The sequence below is a fragment of the Gymnoscopelus microlampas genome, assembly GCF_963454915.1.
Source record: "Gymnoscopelus microlampas genome assembly, chromosome: 14".
Taxonomy (NCBI): domain Eukaryota; kingdom Metazoa; phylum Chordata; class Actinopteri; order Myctophiformes; family Myctophidae; genus Gymnoscopelus; species Gymnoscopelus microlampas.
The window spans coordinates 27,420,237-27,445,407 of NC_139951.1; the positions used below are offsets into that span (position 1 = coordinate 27,420,237).

General features: G+C 42.8%; 1 protein-coding gene across 1 annotated transcript; it reads right to left on the reverse strand.

The window, feature by feature from the left end:
• Window positions 1–6,792: 6,792 nt before the first annotated feature.
• On the reverse strand, window positions 6,793–24,374 carry LOC311060591 (ubiquitin carboxyl-terminal hydrolase 31-like; the record flags this gene model as incomplete). Its single annotated transcript, XM_084078818.1, has 16 exons — window positions 6,793–8,342; window positions 8,586–8,738; window positions 9,129–9,287; window positions 9,819–10,044; window positions 10,764–10,883; window positions 13,091–13,220; window positions 13,346–13,423; window positions 14,112–14,206; window positions 14,316–14,427; window positions 14,542–14,731; window positions 14,960–15,116; window positions 16,081–16,216; window positions 16,577–16,669; window positions 17,908–17,996; window positions 20,095–20,232; window positions 23,760–24,374. The coding sequence occupies 16 exons, from the start codon at window positions 24,372–24,374 to the stop codon at window positions 6,793–6,795; spliced, it is 4,041 nt and encodes a 1,346-aa protein (XP_083934944.1).
• Window positions 24,375–25,171: the final 797 nt, after the last annotated feature.

Genomic DNA, 25,171 nt, shown 5'->3' on the forward strand with positions numbered 1-25,171 from the left:
TGCGATGGCTGCATTTCTAAAAATGTTCAGGGCCCCAAGCTTATGCTTTTATGAAAAAGTGAAAGATTCGCCTACATTTAGGTCATAATCTGGAATATTATAACTTTGCACCGATGAGCCAGCTATCTCCTGCTCTCTTTCTGCCGGCATGGTGTGTCTACAGCTAGAACCAGCACACTGCTACTACTATAGAGAGGAGAGCACAATTAGACAATTTGTTAACACCTGCCAATCAATTAACCCTGGCACTGCTCTAATGAGTTGTCTCCACCCACAGCAGTCTTAATTAAGTAATTGTTCACAATGCCTGCACAACTTACCTTTGGGAAAGGTGAACAACAGTAACTCACTGAAGAGAAAAATGCATGACAGACAGAAGGACAGACCATGTTTTTCATTTCATAGTCAATTTTAGGATAGTGATATCTATAGACAGTGCTGCAAACCTTATGCCCAGGGTAATATGCTGCTTCACGGGTTCAGTATGTGTTCAGGTCCTGTCAAGTGTGCACTTTTTGAAGCATTTTGCATGTATACAGCTTTCTTGTAGCGCACACACAAGAAAGGTAGCATGCGGAAGCTTAAAGTGGCCTACAATGATGCCCTGAGGATTCTACTTATAGATGGCATAGTGACTGTCACTTGTTTGTAACGTGTGGAATCCACACTCGTGAGGCTCTCATAAGGCACTATGTATGGATTCATGTCTCACGTGGATGAGTCCCGCAACAGTATTATTGAGGATATACTTAGTCAATCCTAGGAAGAGCTGTCTCCGGTACTTGTCCAGGCTGCGTAAACACTGGAGTCAGCCTCTATTCATGATTTAAAGTTTTTTGCTTTTTTTAATGTTTAATGTGGTATGTGTGATGTCAGTGATTTGTATGTACTCTATGAACCCCCTGTGTGAATACAGTTTGAATTGAATTGTACATATTGTGCAAATCATTGTCATCATGTCAGTATATGGCCTACATATTTCCACAGCCACTGAATGCTGCAATAAGTAAAATAAAATCCTTATCAATGTCATCTCCACATGGGCATGAGTGGTTATGGCAGTGTGCTTAACAATGTGCACAGGATGTATTATAATTTGCAATTTTTTATGATGCCCCCTTCCTTATTTCTTCTGTTCTATCTCACTCATCAATCTTGTGAATAAATAAAAGAAGAGGCCACACAACTAATCTGAATCCAATCTCACTTCGATAGTAGCATAATAGCTGTGTATTCTAAGTTGCCATGTAAATCTTGATGTCTTTCTTGGCAAGCACACCTGTCCGGAAAGTAATCTTTGTGTGATATACATTATACCTGCATTTTGTCATGCTCATACAATCATTTAAAGACATAGCGCAAACATAGCACAATTATTCAAAGACAAATACAATATCACATGACTGGAGCATCAGGTAATTGGGTAGGTATGTGTATGTGTGAAGCCTCTCTTGTGTTGAAGAGCTGACAATTCAAAGATGTTTCTATGGTAGCATATTCGGGTGTGGATTTTTCTCTTTCTGTCCAGCACCTAGTATTTATCCTTTGGATGTGCATGCTTTCACACTATCTGTGTAAGTGATACATTTTCCCTAGATATCTCCTAGGAGGCTACATCCAAGGAAGGTCTGCAAACAGCTGTGACAGCTTTGCACCTGTTTTATAATCACAGATCTCAGTCAAATAATGTCTGTTTAGATACTAAAGCTTTGATGTGATATTACTGTACTTAAAGAACTGAATAGGTAAAAGATACATTGACCCGTATTTTATGTTAAATATAGACAATCATCTGTGTTCTGTATATGGGCAATAAATTGAGGAGATTGTTTTGGAGGATTGTCTGTTGCATACATCTGTGGCATGACCAGCAGCCATTACCAGGAAATTAAGAGGCACCGTTCCACCAAACGTATCTTTCTACATCAGCTTCAAGTTGATCTCTCTATCTTTCTAACTGTTATGCATGTGACTAGTCGGAGCTACAGTAGTCAAAGTGGATGCTACCCTTCATATTTTTCTTCCCCTTCCACATTTCAGGAGATATATCCAGCGAGAGAGTGTCTTAAAATGGAGTCTTTCTGCAGCAGCATCAAGGATTAAAGACAGCCCCTAGAGACACTAACAGAAGATTGATCAATAAGATGAGATTGCCTGTCTACAATGTGTGAAGCCCAATAACATGAGAATAAAAATGTGTTAATGTGTTCCACTGAAAAGACAGGAAAGAGATTTTGCGCATTAAATTCAGATAAAAGTTGACAATTGCTCCACTTAGGAATTCAAATTGGGGTTCTCTTGGAACTGATACAATTGGCAAATGATTATTGATTTCAGCGTCAGCGTTAAATAAGCTTGGCTTCTGCAAGAAACATATCTCACACCAGGTTGCAGCGTGTGAATGTTTAAATCATATTAGTACAGCATATGCATATTAATGGCACAAGCTGGTGGTTTTCTTTACAAATTAAGGGTTTACATCTTTTTATGATGTAAGCTAGGCCGTCTCTCCTCAATCATCCATCAAAGACCATGTGAAGTCAAAGCAGGTTGCAGCCCCATCAAAAAGCATAAGCAATGTCATTATTTCTCCTCAGACTGCTCTAGAGGTGAGAAGTGAGGGTAAAAATGCAATTCCCAAAACAGATGACAGCGCTACACAAAATTAAAGGACAAAAAGATAAAGGTGGCATATTAACTCTTAATGTCCTCAGCCTTGATCCAAACTAATACAGACATAATTGAATCAGCAATAAATAAATGATGCAGCTGTAATTTAATACACCACCTGTCATCTACTCGTTAGATTTGACAGTACAATATGTCTTAATAAAGGCTAAGTTCAATGTGAAGGTCATAAGGGACAAATTCAGGTTTAGTGATTATTTCCCAAGCAGTATTTGAACTGTACAAGGATTTTTAACATAAATTGGGCTCCACCAAGTGGCTCCTTGACATAAATTGGGCTCCACCAAGTGGCTAAGACTAGAATTGTAAAAACTGAACAGAAATAAAATAATTCAACCAAAGCTATAAAATCAACAAAACCTTTACTTTATTTTAAGACATAATCTTCTCTTATTTTGTTCTTGCATTGCTAAACCAATGTCAACAAAGATGTGCCTTTTCCCATTAAAAGTGGTGAAGTCTGTAAAAGTTAGAAGATATTCATCAAAATGACATTAAATCACAGCATAGAATCAAAAAAATATATGGGAATAAACATTCTCATGCATTTGTGAAAAATAGGTAACATCTTTCCTTCTCAGTTTAGGGGTTGTTTTTACATGATGGACACTGTGTATTGATCTCAAGCTTTTCTAGTTGCTCCACATATTTCTGCATTGCAGACCGAGATCGGAGAGCAATGACTGTTTTTCCACTTTGATGGAATATAAAAACAAAACGTTTTAGAAGAAGTATAAATCTGCATACAATTATGACAATTACGTAGGTGGCTACTGTGTGTATTCACAAGCCAAAATACTGCATTGTCATCCACACTGGTAACCAGAGACCTCTGTGTGTTTGTGTGTGTGTGCGTGCGTGCGTGCATGCGTGCGTGTGTGGAGAGAGATTGAGAAAGACCATGCGTATGTGTGAGCGTGTGTGCGTGCGTGCGCGCGTGCGTGTGTGTGTGTGTGTGTGTGTGTGTGTGCCAGTAAACATTTTTTTTATATTCACTAGTGTTACAGTATTTATGGATCTGGATTACAGATATGCCAATATGCTTGTATTGGATTTGCTAAAGTTAGGCATGTACTGAAACAAGATATATTTGCACTGCCTTTCACCAATTTGATCAATATGAAGAGGTTATAGTGAATAAAGTCTCTTGTATTGAAAACAGTATAAATCAGGCTATTTTTAAAACATGTCATCATTGCCGTTACAAAATAATTTCTTTGGGTCTCCATCCAAAATGGTTGTCTCAATGTTGGTAATTCAATAAGTAAAACCAACATATGATTAATTATTAGAGAATATAATGTCCATGAATACCACAGCAGTCTTTGGGCCAATGTCACCAAAATCTTTCAGCTATTGGCATCAAAGAAATTAAGAACTCTGATGTTTTTTCTTAAACCCAATATAATATAAATGGAGAGATTTGAGGCCATTCAAATTGTTACATCAATTTGTGAACTCTCCGACGGTTTCCTTCCTTCCCTACTCATACTGTATAAAAACTTTAACCACTTTAGCCCTGGCGTCCCAATTTTGGGCATGTCATTATAGGCAAAAATAAAGATAAAAAAACTCGAAAAATATCAAAGATTTTTCGAAAATAGCAGATCTACAACCTCACAACGTGGCGAGGTGTGATGCATTGTGAGCTTGCAGATTGACTTTTTTGTGGGTAAGTGGTTAAAGAGATGTACTCATCTCTTTAAAAGTGGACTGGAATAAAAAAAATGAGACAAATGAATACAGCCCGGAAAACAAGTTGCAAGTGAACTGGTTTACTTTGAGAGGGTGAATGAGCAATTCCTATCATTCATACAAAATGTATATTACTTTGAAGAAATGTGCAAACAAAGCATTTATAAAGGATGCCTAAACATGCTCTGTGATGCTGGCATCTGGAAAAATATACAGTTAGAAATATATACAAATCCAAAAGTAGCAAGTTTTACATACTCAGTGTGGGCATTAGCAAGAATTGCTTGCATAGTTAAGTGCATGCATAAGCAATTTATCATGCAACAACTGCTGTGGTACATCTCATAAATGGCAATCTCTTTTCTCAGTCTAACGTCAGTGCATTCAACATGGAATCTGCTCTGTAGCGCGGATAAGCTAAAGATGTGCACAAGCCGTGATGTTACAGATAAAAAGACAGAGAAGGATGGTTTTAGATTCAAACACACATACATAATGCGTATATTTACATGTATGGTGTGTTCAATGAAGACATCCCAGGAAATTGTCTTTTTGAGTATCTTGGTTGTGTGTGTGTACAGTATGTGCAGTGGCTTCTGTTTTTTAGTTTTTGTTTGACATAAACCCTGTGTTCATCTGAGAGGAATGTTTTGAGATGTGTGGCAGTCTGAACAAAGTGGTTCCCCGTAAGGCTGTGTGCACCCGCAGTACCTTGTGTCAGCAGCTGGGGGGGCAGCAAAGGGGTGGAGGTGGGTGGGGTTGTTTGAGGGCAATCAACGGGGAGGGGCAATAAACTGGAGAGTTCCACTCCACAGTGACACACATCCACCATTTGGAGAAAAGCGGGAACAACAACAACAACAAAAAGTTCATAGTACAAAGTGTATAAATTGTGACTGGGTTGTACAAATTCTAAAAGTACAGCAGGTAAAACTAAATCATAATTGTATGGATCAGAATAAGCTCTATTTAACAGATATGGAATGATTAACTTCTGGGAACATTTTTTTTCTCCTAGGTGGATATATAATATGCTGGGAGTGAAACTCTTCAATTATCACATTTAAAATACCATTACGAACCGTAGTCTTCAGACTTTTAACACCAGTAACGTGCTCCATTTTTATACTTGGACTGGGCCTCAACGATGACATGTCTCATCTCGGATGCACATACAGTAGACGCTGCTTTAAAGGTCATTGCACAAATACTAACACATCAAGGAGCATAAGATAGGATTCAACATGTCAACCGCATGTGCAGTTAAGCAGGGTTACTTGTGTATTACACAATACAGGTATTTTCAGTGCTTAATAAATATCAAAATTGCATTATAAATATAGCAACACCTGGCGTTATACAATTTAGAATAGACATTAAATACATGACATAATGATTATCTGAGGCACTGATGTTTTGCTTTTAATACAAGGCTCCTAATTCAATCTCCCAGTCTCAGAAGAACTGTACTGTATGTTTAGGGACATTTTTGGAAATCTTTAAATGACCGCGCTGCCTCAGCACATCAGGAAACAACCAGCAAACTACCTTTGGTCACTGAGCATTCGATGTTGACGTACATCTCAAAAAGATCTCCTTCCGCCGTCATACACGCCTGTCTTGTGCATAGCCACAGTTTCATCTCTACTGCAGTGGTTCCCAAAGTGGGGGTCCGGAAACCCAGGGGGGTCCCCAGCTATAAATGATTGATAGTTAGGAACCACACGGAAACCTCACAGGTCTATAAATCTGAGAGTGTACACTCTAGTTATGGGGTCTGTGGTCTAATGCAGTGGTTCTCAAAGGGGATTCCAGGGACTCTGTGGGTTCCGTTAGGGGGGTCTAAATTGACCCTTAGAAGTCTGTAACTCTGACAGTGTACAAATGGAACCAAATGGACCCTAACGGGTCCATTTGGTTCCATTTGTACACTGTCAGAGTTAAGGGGAGACCTTGAAATGTAAAAGTTTGAGAACCACTGGTCTAATGCAATACCAAATTGGGGGTCCTTGAAATTGAAAAAGGTTCGAGAACCACTGCTCTACTGTACCTCTTCCCGAGACCCGCGCACCTTTGCCACAGTATGCTACAGACAGAACCAGGCAGAAATGCTTTATACTCAATATACTGTACATGTGTGGTCCGTAGGTTTATACAATACTATATAATATACTTCAAATTCAATGCAAACCATACAAAGTGCTTTGTTTAAATCCATTCCTAAATAACTATTAAACAAATTGGACAGTAACTGTCCAATATGGCAGCTGGTAATAATTAACCAATTGAAAGCTATAGGTGCTTTGAACATTTCCTCTGACAAGAAAACCACTTCAAATGGTTTGGAAACATCTTGGAGCTGCACTATGGATAGAATAATAGAATAGTTATCAGCCCTTCCAAGTCACTTTACTTGGGCTTCTGGGTGGTCCGTGTACTGTTAATAGGGATCTTTCTAGACGGCATAGTAGTCTTTTTAGCAGGCTCTTTCTTCGGTGGATCTTTCCCATTGGTAGAGGCCTGGGCACTCTCTGTCTCTGCAGTGGAAGACTTAGACTTGGTGGAGAGCAGCGACGAACGCTTAGCCGAAGCAGACGCCTTGGTCAATTCGTTGTCTTTGACTGCGGACGGATTAGTCTGGGTCTCTGAAGATGTGTTCTGGGCCTTCTTGAGTGCTCCCTCTGCGACTCTCTCTCCAGGTGCATCTCCAACGCCATCCTCTGGTCCACCTTTAGCCTCCGTTGCCCCAGATTTACCCCCATCAGTTGACTTGCGGGTCTCTTTCTGCCTCAGGGCAGTCTTGAAGAATGACAAGCCTTTGTCCTCAGTCTTACTATTTCTCCGAGGTCCTCTTGACGACGGGGTCGCGTTCGCAGGCGAGACCCCGACACTCGAAGACCGAAGGCTGGTCAATGAAGAGCTGCTACTGGAACTCCGGCCCCCTGCCCTGCTCTCCGCACCGCGAACCGGCTTGCCCTCCGCCCGGCTACCTTCTCCGCTCCGAGCTGAACTACCTCCATTTGCTCGAGAGGAGGAGCCCCCATGGTTGACCTTCTTTTCAGACGCCGCATTGGTCCGTGAGGACTCTCGGCTGGCGCTCCTGTCTGCTGCCTTAGTCCTGCTTGAAGCTGAGCTCTTCTCTGCCCCTCTGGGCGACGATTTCCTTGGAGGGCGTGAGTTTTGTGATCCTGGAGAACCGCTTTTCCTCTGTTGTGCGGACTCAGGATGTAACGTCTCCTGGGATTGGGCTGACCCTTTTTTCGAAGGAGTGGCCGTTTTGGAGGCCGCAGCCTTGCTAGTTTTAGGAGGTCCTGAAGGGCTTCTGTCTTTGGGGTTAGACGCTGTGGCAGCACTCCTAGCTTGTGCTCGGGACGGCGACTTGTCAATAGCAGGAGACGCACGCGATGGGGAGCTGGAGGAGGTCGACGAGGTGGCAGGGCGCTTCTTGGGGCTCCTTTCGGACTCCAAAGAGGCCTTGGCGGAAGTCCTTCTTGCGCCGGTGCTCTCGCTACCACCCCCACTCCGTTGTTTAGACTCCTTGGACGTTACCCCATGTCCAGGACTGCCCTTATCCGCAGCAGTAGCTACGTTGTTGTTATCCCCAGCCTGAGTAGAGCTTCTCTGCTCTGCTTGGGATGCAGCCTTGGAATTACCCTGCTCCACTAGCCTCTTGCCACTCGGGTTACCCTCCATTGCTGCCTTGCCCCCAGACAGTTTGTCACTGAAGTAGGAGGGCGAGGCCTTGTCGTCAGCCTCTCCGATCCTCTCCAGTGTGGGGGAGGACGAGTGGGAGTCCAGGGAAAAGCGAGATGGAGAATTGGAGCGGCGTTGGAGTTTGGCAGAGATAGGCCAGGGGGGCTTGGTGCCATTCTCACTAAGTGCCAGGGGGCTGGCCATGGAAGACCTTGATGAAAATGTCTGCCTCTGCATGCCCCGCACTGCTGGTCGGGTGGAAAGGCCTGCTTGATAGAATAGCACATGTAACAAAGAGAATTATTCAGGACAATGTCAATGTGTCTGTCACGGTACAGAAAAAAGGCGATGTAGGATGTGTCTGTCACAGTACAGGAAATAAAACTATGTAAGACGTGTCTGTCACAGTACCGAAAAAAAACTGAATTATGTAGGATGTGTCTGTCACAAAACGGAAGCAAAAAAAACTATGAAAGGTGGGAATGTCCAATCTCCTGAATGTAACATACCGTCATCTTCACTCTTCTCTGCAGCAAACTCAGCTGACTCTGAGAGGGAGGCAAGCGAGGTGCGCCTGGAGGAGCCAGATGAGGCTTGGCTAGGCGGACGGCTGCCCATCAGCCTGCTGATCCAGTGCTCACAGAGCGAGGAGCTGGTGGATCCTGAGGGCCGAAACAGAAGGTTCAACATGCAGAGGCGCCTCGCACAAGGTTTTTCATTCATTCAACGTTTATTTATTGAATATACATTGAGAGCAGAGCCCCTCATTTTTTTATTTTTTTTTAAGATTTATTTTGGGCTTTTTTAATGCCTTTTATTGATAAGATAGTAGGTTGACAGGAAATGGGGAGAGAGATGGGGAGGGACATGCAGCAAAGGCCGTCGGGATCGAGACTCGAACCCGCAACGTGCTGTCAGGGAGCCTATAGGTGCCCGGACCGCTGGTCGAGACCCTCATTTTCAATGTAAATGAGTAAAGCAAGACATTTGAATAGGATATTGCATTATTTAACAGTGCAGTTAAACTGAGTAAACAATAGTTCACGCCATACCTCCCACAGAGCTGTTAGCAGACCACGATGGTATTGTGGCGCGTCTTTGATAAAACAAGATGTAGGCAGTCTGCTTGCAAACGTCGTCATCAGATATGGCTTGGACATCGCTATCATCAAAACAGTACCACTGCCCATCAATGGAGTTCTTACAGTGAGCTACAAGACAAAAGGAAAATGACAATGAAACAACAATTATTATTATTTTTATTTATCCTTTATGTTACCTGGGGTAAAACCACATTGAGATTTTCATCTCTTTTTCAAGTGGGCCAGCTGGCAAAGAAGGCAGCATACATATAGGGTAGTTTCACATGTAAAAACAACAAAGTAAACAAGTAAATAAGATAGTAAAAGCACCGTTTAAAAACACAAGTCGTCTATGGCAAGCAGGTGTCCAATGTATTCATTAAAATGATCAATTCCAATATATATAACATTTTTTGTAATCGATTCCAAGAGAATGGTGCAGGAAATGTGAGTGCTTTGTCCTCCATTGATTTGAAATTTTGGATGTGCTACCTTTTTGGGGATTTTTTCAATTCCTATATACTGGATTTTGGGCCTACCACTGAGAAAACCCATTGTTGATGCGCAACCTCTTTTTCTTATTTAAAATAACAATTTTCTGAAAAGTAACAATTTTGGACAGGTTTCCACCCGACAGTGACGGTCAATGGATGGTGTTACCTGTATAATGCCCCCCCTGCATGGTCCCATGGTGGTTGCACACGGCGTACAGGTCGTACAGGTAGTCCTCTGGGTCACGGCCCATGCCGTAAGGTCGTCTCCACGGCGACCAGTGGGAGGGCAGACTCCAGCTGCTCTGGCTCCTCTTCACCATGTGGGGCGCCATGTCCATGCCGTTCAGCGGGAAGCGCACCATGTTCTGCATCTTCATCCGCCGGTCCCCGTCCTGGGAGACGCATCACATCAGATATGTATTTAGCCGCGGACCCCCCCCATCTTAAAAGGTTTAGTGCCAGGTACCCCCAGAAGAGAAGATGTGTGTTAAAAAATTCTAATGTATGCAAAACATTTTCCAATACATTCAAGATTTTAAAAATAATATTCAAAAATAGCAGATATGCAATGAAGTCGTGCAGCGGGAGCTGTACATCTGCTATTTTTTAACAGACAAATTTAGCTGGGGGCCCTCTGGAACCCCCCCAAGGACCCCTGGGGGTCCCCGACCCCAGTTTGAGAACCACTGCTATAGATGATTAGCATTATCGTCTTAGCGATTATTTCATTGATTACTTAGTTCAATTAATCGAGAAGCGGGTTTTCTTTTATTTGTGTTGTATTATTTTTCATACATCAACGAATCGACGCAAAAACATTACATTTTTGTACTGTATAAGCTTATATGAAAGATAAAAGGTAAAGATATAACATTAATCTCAATCTTCCACCTCCCCAATCCCCTTCTAGCCTCAGTCCCCTTCTTGATTGATTGATTGATTGATTGACTGATTGATTGATTGATTGATTGATTGATTGATTGATTGATTGATTGATTGATTGATTGATTGATTGATTGCAGTTCTGCGATATGTGCATTACTTGACTGGAATAACAAAGTACAGCTTAAGAGTTTATGTCCATTGTGCTCCTTTATGCCCTAATCAGTACCTGTCGGAATCGTTTGAGGTGAAGTATGAGAATGTCTGGCAGGGTCCACAGGCTGAGCTTGATGCTGCCCTGTTGAAGCTGCTTACAGTGCGGACAGCGCCATGCATCATCCGGAGCAAGCTGGAAGTATATTGTGAACACACCCCGGGTTTAAACACAGCATAGTACAGCATGTGGAAATGAACGTTACAGCGCTACAAAGAATACTACCCTGCGAAGGAAAACTTCCATTAGTATTCACATCAACACAAATAACAACCATTGCTGTACAACCATTCCATGCAGTCATTCACTATTACCAGAATATAATTTATAAATTAGTCACAGGTCCTCGCCATGCTGGCTTGTGGTGGACATTTTTGAGAAAATTCTATTTTTGCCATGGACAATAATATTACCAGAAACACATAAAGAGCTATAGCCTTAAAAGACCTTTACAGGTGTGTAACTCTGAGAGTGCACAAATGGAACCAAATGGACCCATACGGGTCCATTTGGTTCCATTTGAGCACTATCAGAGTTATGGGGGTCCTTGACAATAAAAAGTTAGAGAACCACTGTCCTAGTGGACTCCTAATGTGCCATAGTGTCATAGTACATCATTGTCATACATATTCTGAGGAAAACCTGGACATTCAGTAATTGGGTCTTATGATCAAAATGACAACATTATAATGTTACATGTAAAACTTGCCAGGGACACATTTGTCCGTGTACGGACACATTGATGATTGATACTAGTCCATATCTGGAGATGTGTGCACCCAAAGTTGACTTGAAAAGACTTGGGGACAGCAACTACAGTGACTACAGATCCCATTTTGTAATTAAAGCTCAGGCTCTATGCTAAGATACTGCCCCCTGCAGGATCTTTACAATTTCATCTCCTTAGTTACTCCTGTTCCGACCGCCGACAGCCTGGGTGTGGTCCTGGACAGTCAGCTGTCCTTCCAGGCACACATCGGCAGCAATCACTTGATCCTCTAGGTTCACGCTTTACAACATACGAAGGATCAGGACTTGCCTCACCAAGGGGCAGACTTGCCCAGCTCCTTATCGAAGCCACCAGGCCTTCCAGCATGCTCACTAATGCACTGATGACGCAGAATGCCTGGTGTTCAACCTCACAAAAACTCTCCCCTCTTTTGTGTCCCCTTCACTGGCTTCCGGTTGCTGCCCACACTCTTTACAAAACACTGGTGATGGCCTATCCTGTCCTGCATTGTACCCCTGTACCCAGTGCAGGATTAACGGAGGGGCTTTAGGTGCTGAAGCACAGGGCACCAACCTTGGGGAGGAGGGGGGGGGACCAAACGGTGGGGAGAAAGTGAAAGAAGACTGAACTATCGAAATTTTGAAGCAACCGGGGGGAACCGAAAAGGGTCGTAGCACCAGGCACCACGAAGGGTTAATCCGGCCCTGCCCGTACCTTCAGTACACGATCCAACACCACACCGCTTCCTGCTCACTTAGATCAGCTAACGCAGGACGTCTGTTTGAACTTTAAACCCTAAAGCTCCATACGTCTTAAAACTCTTCTCTCTTCTGGCTCCCAAGCTTCTCTATGCACTGTCTCTCTCTCTCTCTCTCTCTCTCTCTCAGTCTCTCCTGCTTTGTGTATGTGTATAGCCCTGATCCCAAGAGAGCACGATTAGACAACTTGAGACAATAAAACCTGGAGCTGCTCCCGTCAGCCACTCCCAACATTTCACCGCAGTCGTCCTGACAACCAGCAACCAATAGAACAGATCCCATAGCCTGTCGCAGAAATAATAATAAATAGCTTAAATATGAGAAAAATGAAAAAACAGCTTCCTCACTCCTTGCATACTGTATGCCAATGGCTAAAATAATTCCCATATCGTCACCTTCCTAAACTAATGTAATGGCCTATGTAATCATTTCAGAAAAAAATAAAAACGGATCCAAAACAAAACTATATGATATTTCTTAATCAGTTCACCCAACATTTATAACAAATTATCACTATTAACATAAAAATAACACTGTCTGTCAGTTATGTAACATAAGAGATTTAAATAGGTTTAAATAGGATTAAACCTGACTTAGGCGAAATGATTTACTGATTTACTCCAGACAAATTGCCTATTTTGGCCCAAGTCACACTCGGGAGATAGGCCATTATACTAAAAGAGGAGGGAACAGCATGATCCTTTTCAATTAGGAGATAGGCGATTTTACCAGAGGTGGCCTGTGTCATGAGGAGCTGACTTAAGCAAAAATAACATTTTCAGACAGACAGACAGACAGACAGACAGACAGACAGACAGATATTGATATTGGACAGTAGGATATAATGAGCCAACCTGTTCCTCTTTGGTGTAGAGCTGAAAGCACTGGGCAATGGAGCAGGTCTGAGGCTGGAGGTGCAGGTCCTTCACCTGACGCACGCTCTCAGCATCCGGGATGTATTCATCCTCAGTCCGCTTGAAAAGACTGCAGAAGGAACGAGCACAGTTTATTTGTTACTTTCCACCACTGCACATGACAAACAAAACACGATCAACAGAACATGATCACCCTCTGAGATGTGTGACACTTAATGAAGTCATGATGCTTACTAGTCTTTTGTCTCTTTGTCCCATTCAACCACTATTTTGACATGAGGTGGTCCTCCAGGACCACAGGACTTGTATGCCCTGTTAAAACACAGAATTGTTGCAATTAATTATGTTACACTTTAGTCATAATATGCTCTCTCTCTCATCCAGAATGACAATGAGGGCAAAAAGCAGAGTCATGAATCAATCCTAAGATCTAAGACCCTAAGACAGGGGTCTTCAACGTTTTCAGCCCAAGGACCCCCTAGCTGAGAGAGATGCAGAATATATAGAATAAAATTGTGTTTTAGATTCAACTTTTTTTGTTTACGTTTACTGTTCTTTTTTCCCTCTTTGCCAAAAATATATATATATATTTTTGGCTAAAGTTCTCCTCAGAAAAGGGATGCTAGGGTTCAAGTGGTTATGGTAAAATATATATATATATCACACAAAGATTTGGCGGACCCCCTGTAGTAACTCTGAGGACCCCCTAGGGGTCCCGGACCGCCTATTGAAGACCCCTTCCCTAAGACGATCCACAAGCAGTAAGAACGTAAAGAGGATTTATCCATGATTCAATGCAAAAACAAATATCCTAGCCAAAGAAATTTGGTCAGTCACTCTAGCGCTAGGTGTTCCACACCATAAAAATGTCTCAGCAAGAGTTCTGAGGTCAGTATAGCTCAGAGTTTGAGTCCATTAAAGGATGATTTAATTTGACTTCATAAACCCACCACCACTGGTGAGACCTGAGCCCCCTCTGCTGGTTGTAAAGTGACATTACCTTTCCACAGAGGGGTGGCAGAGAGGCTGCTCCTCTTGAGGCAGCAGATATGTGATCCCGACCACTCCCACCACACGCAGGCTCAAGGGCCCCGCCTACAGACAGCCATGGAGAATTACATTTCAATAGACACGTCAATAACATTAGTTATTAGCTGTGAACTTCAAACATGGCGTGCGTGCGCGCGCGTGCATGTGTTTGCACCTGCACAAAGACTCCAGGGCGCAGGAGGTGTTTCATCTTCTCCAGGATCTCTTTCTGAAGTACGTCCCAGGTCACCATACGCTCCAGATACAGCACAAACGGATTTCCAAACCTGCAACAGTTACACAAACAAACAATGCATTTTTAGGGTCATTCTTTTTTTCTTCTTTTTTTTCGATTTAAAGTTCCAATCCGGGATGTGTTGTTTGTTTAGGTAGGGTCTCACCTGCGTCCTTGCTGTCCAGCGCAGGCTCTGTTACACACCAACAGGACCACCTTATCGGCCTTATCGGCCTGGCCACTGTTCCTATTAGGACTCGGAGGCGGTGTTCCAGCCTCTTGTGTTTGTGTTGATAGCCTGTTATTATCCGTCCCATACTTCAAGTTGTTCTGGTTCAGGTTGGCATGCGGACTCCCTGTAGGCAGTGCATACGCTGTACATTTGTCAACAAAAAGAAAACCACAAACAAGTTGAAAACCGTGTGTGCTTCTTCCTACCGGAAATTCACCATAGCAGGCAAGTTTGTGTAATGGCTTCCGGTTTTAAAGCATTTCTCTCTTGTTGATTCCTGTGTAATCTAATCTATACTCAGTCTGGCCTGCATGTTAAACTGATTTGAGAGGAATCAGAATGTCAGACATACCTCCTCCTCCTCGCTGTGAGCGGATCTGCTCCGGTCTGAACAACTCAGGTGTTTCAAAGGCAAAGATGGAGTCGCTCTCCTGGATGATCTCAAGGTCATCCTCGTCGTCGCAGAAGGAACGGTGGAAGCCGTCATAGTACATCTCAGTCAGGACAATCTGATTAGACACACGGAACAGAGGCACGGCATAGAAACGGGTGTTATATAACACAGCTCAGAGAAGGCATGATGGAAACCCAGAAAACATTTGAAATCCGTACATAAATCCGGGTAGTACGGGATTTATTTAAGAAAGCTAAAAATGTAATAGATACAATGTAATACACTGTGTGCATAGAGGTGTAGACAGAATGAAACGGGATGAATTTTTAATCGAGCAAATACCACATGCCATACCCAATGGCTTTCACTGGAATTGAAAAGCCTTGAAACACCAAAGAGGCAATATTTCATGGAGGGATCAAACATACCGCTTCACTGAGCTATGTAACAGAATTGTAAATTCTTCGACAGTTCACTGACATCCTTTCTCTGCCATTTGTATTATTTCATGGCTTTGGCGGCATTCACTTTAAATGACACAGTACCGATGCTGAACTGGACATGGGTCATGGGTTCCCGTACTGCAGTCCATTCACCCTCAGCCTCCACTTTGCCTAAATGTGAAGCTATTTCTTAACCTAAACAATACGTGCCCTGAACACTGAAACCATTTGATGGTCTCACACAGTTAGGAAGAGAGGTTCCTGGTGGAACTTCACTTTAATCCCTATATAACTAACTCCCTGTGTAAAATTCTATGCCATTTAATGTCATAATGTGTTAAATTAAAGTGCCTTCTGTGTATTCTGTGTTGTCTATTGGGAGTACAGGGCAACATGTGTTTATACCATGTTGATTTAACCTTTACGCACGTGTGAATTCGTACACTTTCAGCGTTAAACGAACACTCAGGATTTACAATGATGTGTGCCGTGTTTTATGTCTCGCAGGAAAACAGATCACAATTATTACATAATCGCAATTATTTGAGAGAATCACAATTATTTGAGAGAATCACAATTATTTAGTATAATCGTTACAAGAGACGTTTAGCACCAAAATAAATGGTGTCACCGCACCTGTTGGGTGGGGATTTTGGTCTCCTGTGCTACAGCTTGTCTCAGCCTGGACACAGTGCTGGACAGAGGCACTGCCACGCCCACTCTCATGCAGTGAGAGCACTTTCCTTGGTACACCACCGTCACGTACAAAGGCCTGGAAGGCAGAGAAGAATATGAAATAAAACAGCTGTTTAATGCGACAATCATTTGAACAAGCACTTCAAAGTTTACAGACCTTCCCAATTTTAGCCTCTTCCTTGACGGATCTAAGTAGAGCTCTTCAACAATTTCTTGGTTTGACAACACTCTTTTGCAATCCATTTTCAACTATATATATATATATATATATATATATATATATATATATATATATATATATATATATATATATATATATATATATATATATATATATATATATATACACACACACACACACACACACACACACACACACATACATATATATATATATATACACACACACACACACACACGCACACACAATCCTCACCGTGTGTGAGGTACTGGGATGGGCAGTGAGATGCAGAGGAAAGGATCAAAGGTGTTGCTCTGTTTCTGGCAGTGAGGGCAAGTCAAAGAGGACCTACATCGAAACACAGAAATAAAACATAGAAACGTGAAGTGAAAACATATCGAGGGAATCTCTGGCTACCTGGATGTAGCTATTTTGGGGGTCCTTGGCATAAGGAGTGGAACCCCTGGTCTAGTTCGTGGTTCAAGGGGAACTGGCATAATGACTAAATTGGGGAGAAGAAGTGAATTACAGACACTCACCACTCCCAAAATACACACCATTGAAGTGCCCTTGAGCAAGGCACTCAACCCCGACTGCTCAAGTGGAGCATAGTATGACTGCGAGTTTTACTGGGCAGCTCCCAGGTGAGAATGAGAGTAACTGTATAGGTCTTTGCACACTGAGTCCCATGCGCTTTCGGTCAATCGGTCAATCCGTTGCAGCCACTCGTTGGACAGCAGGTCATAGAGAAGTGTGTTTGTTTTAAATGTTTGTTTTTTGTGAAGTAAACAAAATAAGATCATAGAATGGATGGTCTGCAGGACAGCTTTTAAGTCTCTAACCTGTACTCTAGGTCAGGGTTTCTCTAAGTGGGTGCCATTGCACCCTAGGGTGCCTTGACGCAAGTCCAGGGGTGCCTCAGAATACTTTGATAATATTTGGAATGTATCAATGTCACTTGCAATTGCTCAACGTGTCACACGTTGTGAGCTTGTAGATCGGCTATTTTTGGCCAATGTTCCTCCCAGAATAGGGATGCTGGGGTTCAAGTGGTTAAATGTCAAGTATAACAATTATTTTCAATCTGTCCTAAGATACATACTGTATATATCTTAAGATACTGTACATACTGTATCTTTGGGGAAATATTTACATATTTATGTAATTTTAATATGACATGAGGTGCTATACCCTGTATAGTAACAATGTAATTCAGGGAGTGGATGAAAAAGTTATTTACAGGGGTGACGTGAACCAAAAATGTTTGAGAACCACTGCTCTAGGTACATGGAGGAATGTATATGGGAAAGATTTCATCTAGCTCTCAGTCGAATGAGGCACAGTGACCATTAAGGTATTTAATAACAGTCAGCACCTTTTCCCAACCACACCAGAAATAAAAAACCCTGTCAGAGTGGGCTGGGATAAAAATTCTGATAGCTACAAGATGGGGTATACACAGAGACAGTGTGCTTTAGAAAAACCCTTGTAATCTGATTCGATATTCTTAGGGAATCATGAAGGTTAAAACAATTAGTGCAGAGCTTCTCAAATTAGCCTGGTAACACAATGATGAGGTTTCTGACCTGTGTTGAGCCTGAAACAGCTCCTGTACAAAGGAGGCAGGTGCTGGGAGAGGAGATCCCTCAGGGACACTTTCATCTTCTAGTGGAGGCTGCATGGAGACATTTACACAGATTTAAAATGTCCATTAGAAGGGACAATCACAAAATACACAGGATCAAAATGTATATAAGTATATACTGCACACATTGCAGTTACATTATTATCAAATTATTAATATGTGACAGGGTCAAAGCAGGGGGGTGAAACCAAATTGTAACATTTTTTATTGATGATGAAAAACCTGTATTACGCACTTAAAAACATCATTCTCTTAACTATATTTCTGCACTGCATGTTTTATGGTTGACAATGTATTTCCCCCCGGTCCCCGAGCCACTTGACATTGGACTCCCCTATAGGCTGTGTGACATTGGCCTTGTGACAGCGGACGGCCAATGTCCCCAGGTCACGCTGGTGGCAGAGCGAATGAGGGCAGAGTAGGGTGTGGCCCACCTTATTCAAAAGTGAGCGCGAGCCACTTGGACAGCAGAGAGACAGGCATACAGGGCAGTGTGGAAGTGACAGCCAGAAGGGACGGTTGTGCACAGGAGGAGCAGACATACCACGGAGCAGAGGTGGGGAATACAGTGATCGCGGCACGTACCAAGCCACCAGCAGCGGACGGTGAGCAGACGGCGCAGTAGCAGCAGAGACGGGGAGGACAGACAGACGAACCAAGGAACGGAGGAGAGGTCCAGTGGCGATAACGTTGCGCGCTTCACACCCTCAAAGCCAGACGTACAGTCTGGCGGGCGAGTAAGTGTCCTTCTATGCAACGTTACCTTTATAAACCCACGGTCCTAAACCTCATATGTGAAATATACCTGAACAGATGAACTGGTTCTAGTTTCTATGATTGCAGGCAATACGCACGAAGACAAGAAGAGACAGTGATTCCTGGCCTAAACCCCCGCTCCAGTTAAACCCCATATAAGGACATTCCCACCTTTTGCATTGAACCGTGATGAGTATATGACATATAGCAATTGAATTGGCACTTGGCACTTTACTGCTTCAGTAATAGTTGGCACTTTAACGCTAAATTCATTATTTATTTGCTATAGTTTGCACAAGCCCTGTCTGTTTTTAGTGTTTGGTGATTGTCTGTATTCCTGTATTTTAGTTAGTTAGTGGGCGCATTAGGAGGTTGAGGTTTTAGAATTAGTGTTATATTTTGTTTATGCTTTTCAATATTTTATGGCTTATAGACGCCACTGTATTAGCTTAATAAAATAGATTACCTTTTTATACAAACCTGTTTCCGTCCAGCTTTCTCCAAGGGATATGTGTTGAAGTGTTGTTCTCATTTAAAAGTATTGTACTTACCTGGGTAAACTCGAACCTGTGAATAGCCTAAGAAAGAGTGTTACAGAGGACCCTACCTCTTAAATAAAAAGGTGGCGTAGTCTTGCAGTACCTAACAAACAGTATTATTCTCACAGTAATTACGCACCCCGCACTTTACCGTGCAACTGATATTTTATTGTTGTGAGTTTAATGTGTATTGTTATTTATTTATTATTGAGACAAAGTAAAGAGTGTCAGCATTCTAAAAAGAAGTGGCAAGTTACATGTGACAACCTGGCCACCGTCACAAATACAATAATCTCAGTATATACTGTAGTTCTTATTGATCAAAATGTTGGGACAGGACTATTCTTAAAACTGAGTCTTAGAACAGTGGTTCTCAACCTTTTTCCGGCTGTGACCCCCCAAAATAATCATATTTGAACTGGGGACCCCCCAGATAAATATTGTGAAAATAGCCGATCTACAAGCTCACAACACCTCGAGGTGTTGTGAGCTTGTAGATCGGCTATTTTCAAATGTTTCGCCTCTTTCTTATATTATTTGACAGATTGACCAATGTTTGACCACTTTTTATAGTACAGTTTGTTGATTACTTTTGATGCAGTAATGGTCATTTGTTTTAGGTATTAAAAAGGTCTTAAAAGTCCTTAAATTGTCACTTCACTGTCATCTGGGGACCACCCGAAAATCATGTGGGGACCCCCCTGGGGGTCCCGACCCACAGGTTGAGAACCACTGTCTTAGAAGACCCAAGGACATGGTTTACTTACGTAAATTGCTGAATATAGATTTTTTCAAATATGATGTACATAATTTTGGGTCGTTTTTTTTTTTACCTTCCTGGGGGGTCTGCTGTCAGGGTGGACGATGTTATTGAGATCTTCGTGAACTCTGTCCAGCAACCACAGGAGGAACTCCTGGGCATCGTGTTGGGCATTGCCCCGAAACTGGAGGGCACTCTTGGACACCACATTCTGAAGAGCACACAACAAGAGAACAACACAGTGGTACACAGACCCATCAGATCCTAGCGAGCAGCTTCAGGAAAACAGAAAGCATTTTCAAACGGGCACCATTTCTCTTCCTATCACAGTGGGGCCCGTCATGAAATATTCAGCAGGCTCTTTCCCCCCCCCCCCCCCCCCAGGATGCCACGGTCAGCGTTATTCCTGAAGGTTGGTGGTGGAGGTGATGGAGACGTGGGTGGTGGCTGTGATGAAGAGCAGGCCTGGGAGAGGCCTCGTCGACACGCCCGCGACAGCGGGGCCGGAAATCGACAGCTTTAACATTAGCCACTGACGTTCAACAACAGCGTGTGCTCGCAGAGCCGTGCAGCGGGGGCAGGCAGCGAAGTCACCTCTACTGATAGGAGCAGGCCTATCAGATGTCACGGAAGGTCAAAGAGGCGAGGAGACCGAGCATTATGCGCCTCTGAGCCTGCCTCATGGGACTACTGCTCCTCTTCTTCAACCCATTACCAAGGCAAGACACACTTTACGCAAAGTGTGGCGTATACTTAAAGTGCAAGCATTCCATCCCAAGGCTTGAACACAGAGAATAGCTCTTTAACCCACTGAAGACCTTTTATACTTTGGCTATTCTAAAATATCAGAGTTGCACTGTGACATGTTGTGACTTGTGAGATTGTAGATCAGCTTTTGTCGCCCAAAGAAAAATTATGAAAGAATTTGAAATATATATATTTTATTTTTCGCCTATAATAATGACATGCCCAAAATAGTGACGCCAGGTTGTAAGTGGTTAAGTCAAGGTGTTGCTGTTTTTTATTAGTTTAAAGTGTGAGCCAAAATGAGGGGGAAACAAAAGGGAAGCAGTTCTGGCACAATGTTCTGTGTGTCTATTTACAGTGGCTTACAGTCCTACCAAAAATAGTGTGTCCTGCACATAGCACCTTCCACACTGCTGTCAAGTTGGCAACATGTCCAAGACAACTGAGTTTGTTGATACTTTGTGTCTGGTACTTATGCGTGACAAAAAAGCCCAATCAATCCATTACAAATTGATTAATTTCAGTGACACAGTGTTCTGTTAAAAAAAGTAAACCATACAATACGCGCAGATGCAGAAAATTACAAGCAATCTAGGAAAACAACAACTTTAAGTTCAGCCTTTATTGCTTATTGTGACAATGATTATATCGATAGCATCAATCATTCAATAAGTCAATATAGGCTAATGTCGAACATACCAGTAGGTAAATGTAACATTATCGTTTCAGCCAGGCACTAAAGTCTTCTACGATCCTTTATAAAATGATAACTGTCAGTTTTAATTTTATGTTAACAGTATAGTTGCCTTTTTCAAATTGGGGGAATTGTTTTGGGACAAAACTCATCCTGGCAAATTTGTATATAAGACTAAGAGTTTAGTCAGTTTGGGTGGTACTTGAAAACAATGTTGCTCAAACCAAATGCTTCTGAGACCAAATGGATGTCTCATTCCCTTGTGTAATCACCACTGATGTATTCCTAATGAGCAGTGCTAAGTGCTTTCAATAAAGCCTGATACTGTGGTCCTGGACAATAAGCTATGGAGCTGCAAGGCAACCTCACATGCGGTCACTGGGCCTCCTGTAATCTACACGAGCATCGGAAATGGCATGCTTCAGTGAACTTCAATTAACTGCATTTAAGTTTCTGATATATAGGGTTTGGGTAGTGCAGCAAAGAAAAATCAATTGAATGAAGCACAAGCATTTTTTTTCTTCCAAATACCTTAAAGGAAGAGTTCACATTTTAACAAGTGCATCTGGGTCAGCTTGAATGGAAAGCATGTTCAGTCAGTCTAAAAAGAACTTGTCTCAGTCCTATGGAGTTTCAAATATTTAGGAAGACATTTTGCACACCTGATATGCTTTTAACAGGTGTATATGAGGGGGAAGAAACAACTAAATGCAAAAAAAAGGAACAGAATTCTGTACACTAGTCTTCACTTGTACTGCTTCAGTGTTGAAAAGGCTGAAAGGCTGTGCCTGCTGAAGGCAATCACACAGAAACTGTTTACAATTCCATTTACATACAACAGCACAGCAGCAATCAAATCCTGCCTCCATTGTCTCCAAATTCAAGTCCTGAAATTAATAAATGAAGACACCTGGACCAGGATATCAACCAGATACAAATATGAAATATCCCTTTTAGCACCGTTCTTCATATTCAGAGGGTGTGCTTCGTTTCTGATGCCAGCTCACACCCTGGAATCAAGGCCTCGCACTCTAAAGTGACTAATCTATATCAAATCGACAGATTGTACTCTGGCTGACAACCAAGGGAGGAAGAAAGGGACAGAAATAGTAGCAGTGTCAGGAATAAGCAATGTTCAGTTCCCCTCCTATTTTTATTTTGAACCCATAAGATGGGACAAGAGTCTAAAAGAAACAGGTAAACTATACAGGCCCTGTTCCCTGATGAAAAGTAACATTTGTGAATGTGACAGACATTGTTTGCAGTGCTGGAAAGGAAACCTGTCTGTGTAGTCCTGATGAAGACTATTCCAAATGTTTTAAAATGGCTAATAGGCTATATAGACTGGTGTTTGGATGTTTTACGAAGAGGCATTTAGAATACAGAAGTATAGTTGAAGTGGATTATTTTTCCCAGCTGAACTTTAATACTTCTAACATATTACCTGTAAGCCCCCCAAAGTACACAGTCAAATCCTCAGTGTTAATTTAACTCTGAGATTGCACACCTGTAACTAAATTGACCTGTTATGGGTCTGTACTCTCAGAGTTACAAAAGGATAAATTAACACTAGGTGTGTATGTACAGTAACAGTATTAGGATAATACCTAGTCCAACTAGCTATCTTTGACCCTACTATAGTTGAGTAATAATGGTTATTACATGGATTGCAACTATAATTGGTCTGTGTGCAAGAATAAATGGCCTAAAGGGGAAAAATGCATGAGATTAATTAGGCCTAATTAAAAAATGTACTAACTTACAGAAATAATAATTATCCAAAGTAGCCTATAGGCCTACTGTATGTAATTCCAAGGTAGCACAGTTTTAGTGAAATCACCTCCAAAACCAGACCAGCCAATATGTCTGGGCCACCAATATATCATGCAGTGATCAAATTCTAACATTATTACCATTGACTAGAGATTTAGGCTATACTGTATATTCTACAGGTGTATATAAAGGACTCCTTATTCCTTTTCCTGCATGCAGGCTAACAGGCCTAATAGGCTACTTGTGGAGGAATAATGTTCAGTGTGTTTTATTGTCACATGGCTACAGCTTGTAGCAGCAAATATATGTTCTTGTACTCATTCATTTGTACTCCACTTCAGAATTGTGAATACAAATGAAATACAAAAGTCAGAATAAAATCAGGATAAAAATGCAATATAAATTGAGGTAGCAATAAAAACAGGGGACATAATGTAATCCTATCCAGTTCAAACACAACACAGAACTCAGTCCAATTAAAATCGCAGCTGAAATGTGCTCATAATAATAACTCCTGAACTTACCTTGAATTCCCTGCTGTGCTGAGGGGTGTACTCGAAGGTCCACAGCGCCCTGACCAGACCAGACAGCTGCTCGGTCACTTCACCAGAGTCCTGCTGGCTGATGCTGCCTTTCTTCTGCACCAGGACCCCGTTGCTGGTGGTCTTGGAGCCGGACTTGACGTCGTTGTTGCCCGTGGGGGTGGTAGTGGTGGTCGCACCCTGACCCAGACCCCCGTCTCCCCCTCCTGTTCGGAACTGCTCCAGAGCCAGGTACTCGGCAAACAGCTCGGTGTTGCTGAGGCACTGCAGGATGGCGTTCATGAAGCAGGTGTTGCCGTGGTTCTTCAGCCCGGCCACCCCGGGCACCTTGTCCCCGAAGAGGAGGAACCCCCCGCAGTCGCTGTCGTCGGAGGGCACGGCGGACCCCCCGTGGTGGGTGGCCGTGGGGATGAAGCAAGTGGCATCGTCCTTCTTGTCGGCGGACGAGGCGTGCTCCTCCGTGCCGAAGTGAGACAGAGTGGACAGCGTCCGGAGGACTCTGTTCATGAAGCTCCCCACCGAGCGGACCGAGCTCCTCCGGAACAGCTTCTTGCTGAAGGATTTCTTCTCCTTGCTGCTGGCGGCGGCTTTCGACATGATGGCTGTCTTGTCTGATCCCCCCGATCCACACGGGTTTCCCCTTCCCCAATTAGGCCTAATATTCCTGGACAGGGTCCTCCTCTCCTTCTTCTTAGAGCGTCGCTCCTCCCGCTGCCATTCCTACTGTATGGCGAGTCGAGTCAACCACGACAGGTTAACCGATGTTCACACAGCACACGTAGAGCTATAATAGAATCATAGCTCTAAAACCCTCTATATGGCTCCATAACATGCTCCGAGGGAGACCATGGTAATAATAATATGATCATGACAGCACGGGAACATAAAAAGAGCCACGGATCATCACCAGCCCACTTGCATCACTGCGTCGGATTGCATAAACACGCTCCATGGATGGAGGCGATCCACCGGGGTGTTGTATATAGTGTGGTGTGGTCCCGATCCAAGTGGATCATCTGGGATCATCTGGACCCGTCGGTCCAGCGAGAAGAAGAGGACATCTAAATAGGTGTCACGTTAGGTTACGCGAGAAAAAAAATAATTCGCTCCTCTATTAGTTCACCATCAAAATAATGATTCTCGTGTATCAACAGCAAATCACCGTTTCAACCGAGATCCCCAATGTTTCTCATGTTTTATTAAAACAAACCGCAGCTCCACCCTTCAGGATTTCGACGCTTTTCAAAGTGCGTTTAACCGCGAGTATGAGCCACGGCTGTAAAAAAAAAAACCCACCATATTCTGATTGATCCCATGGAATCGCGTTGATCCAGTGGAAGGGACGCTGCTCTCCTCTCCTCCTCTACTGAGGTGGTCCGCAGATCAGTAGCTAT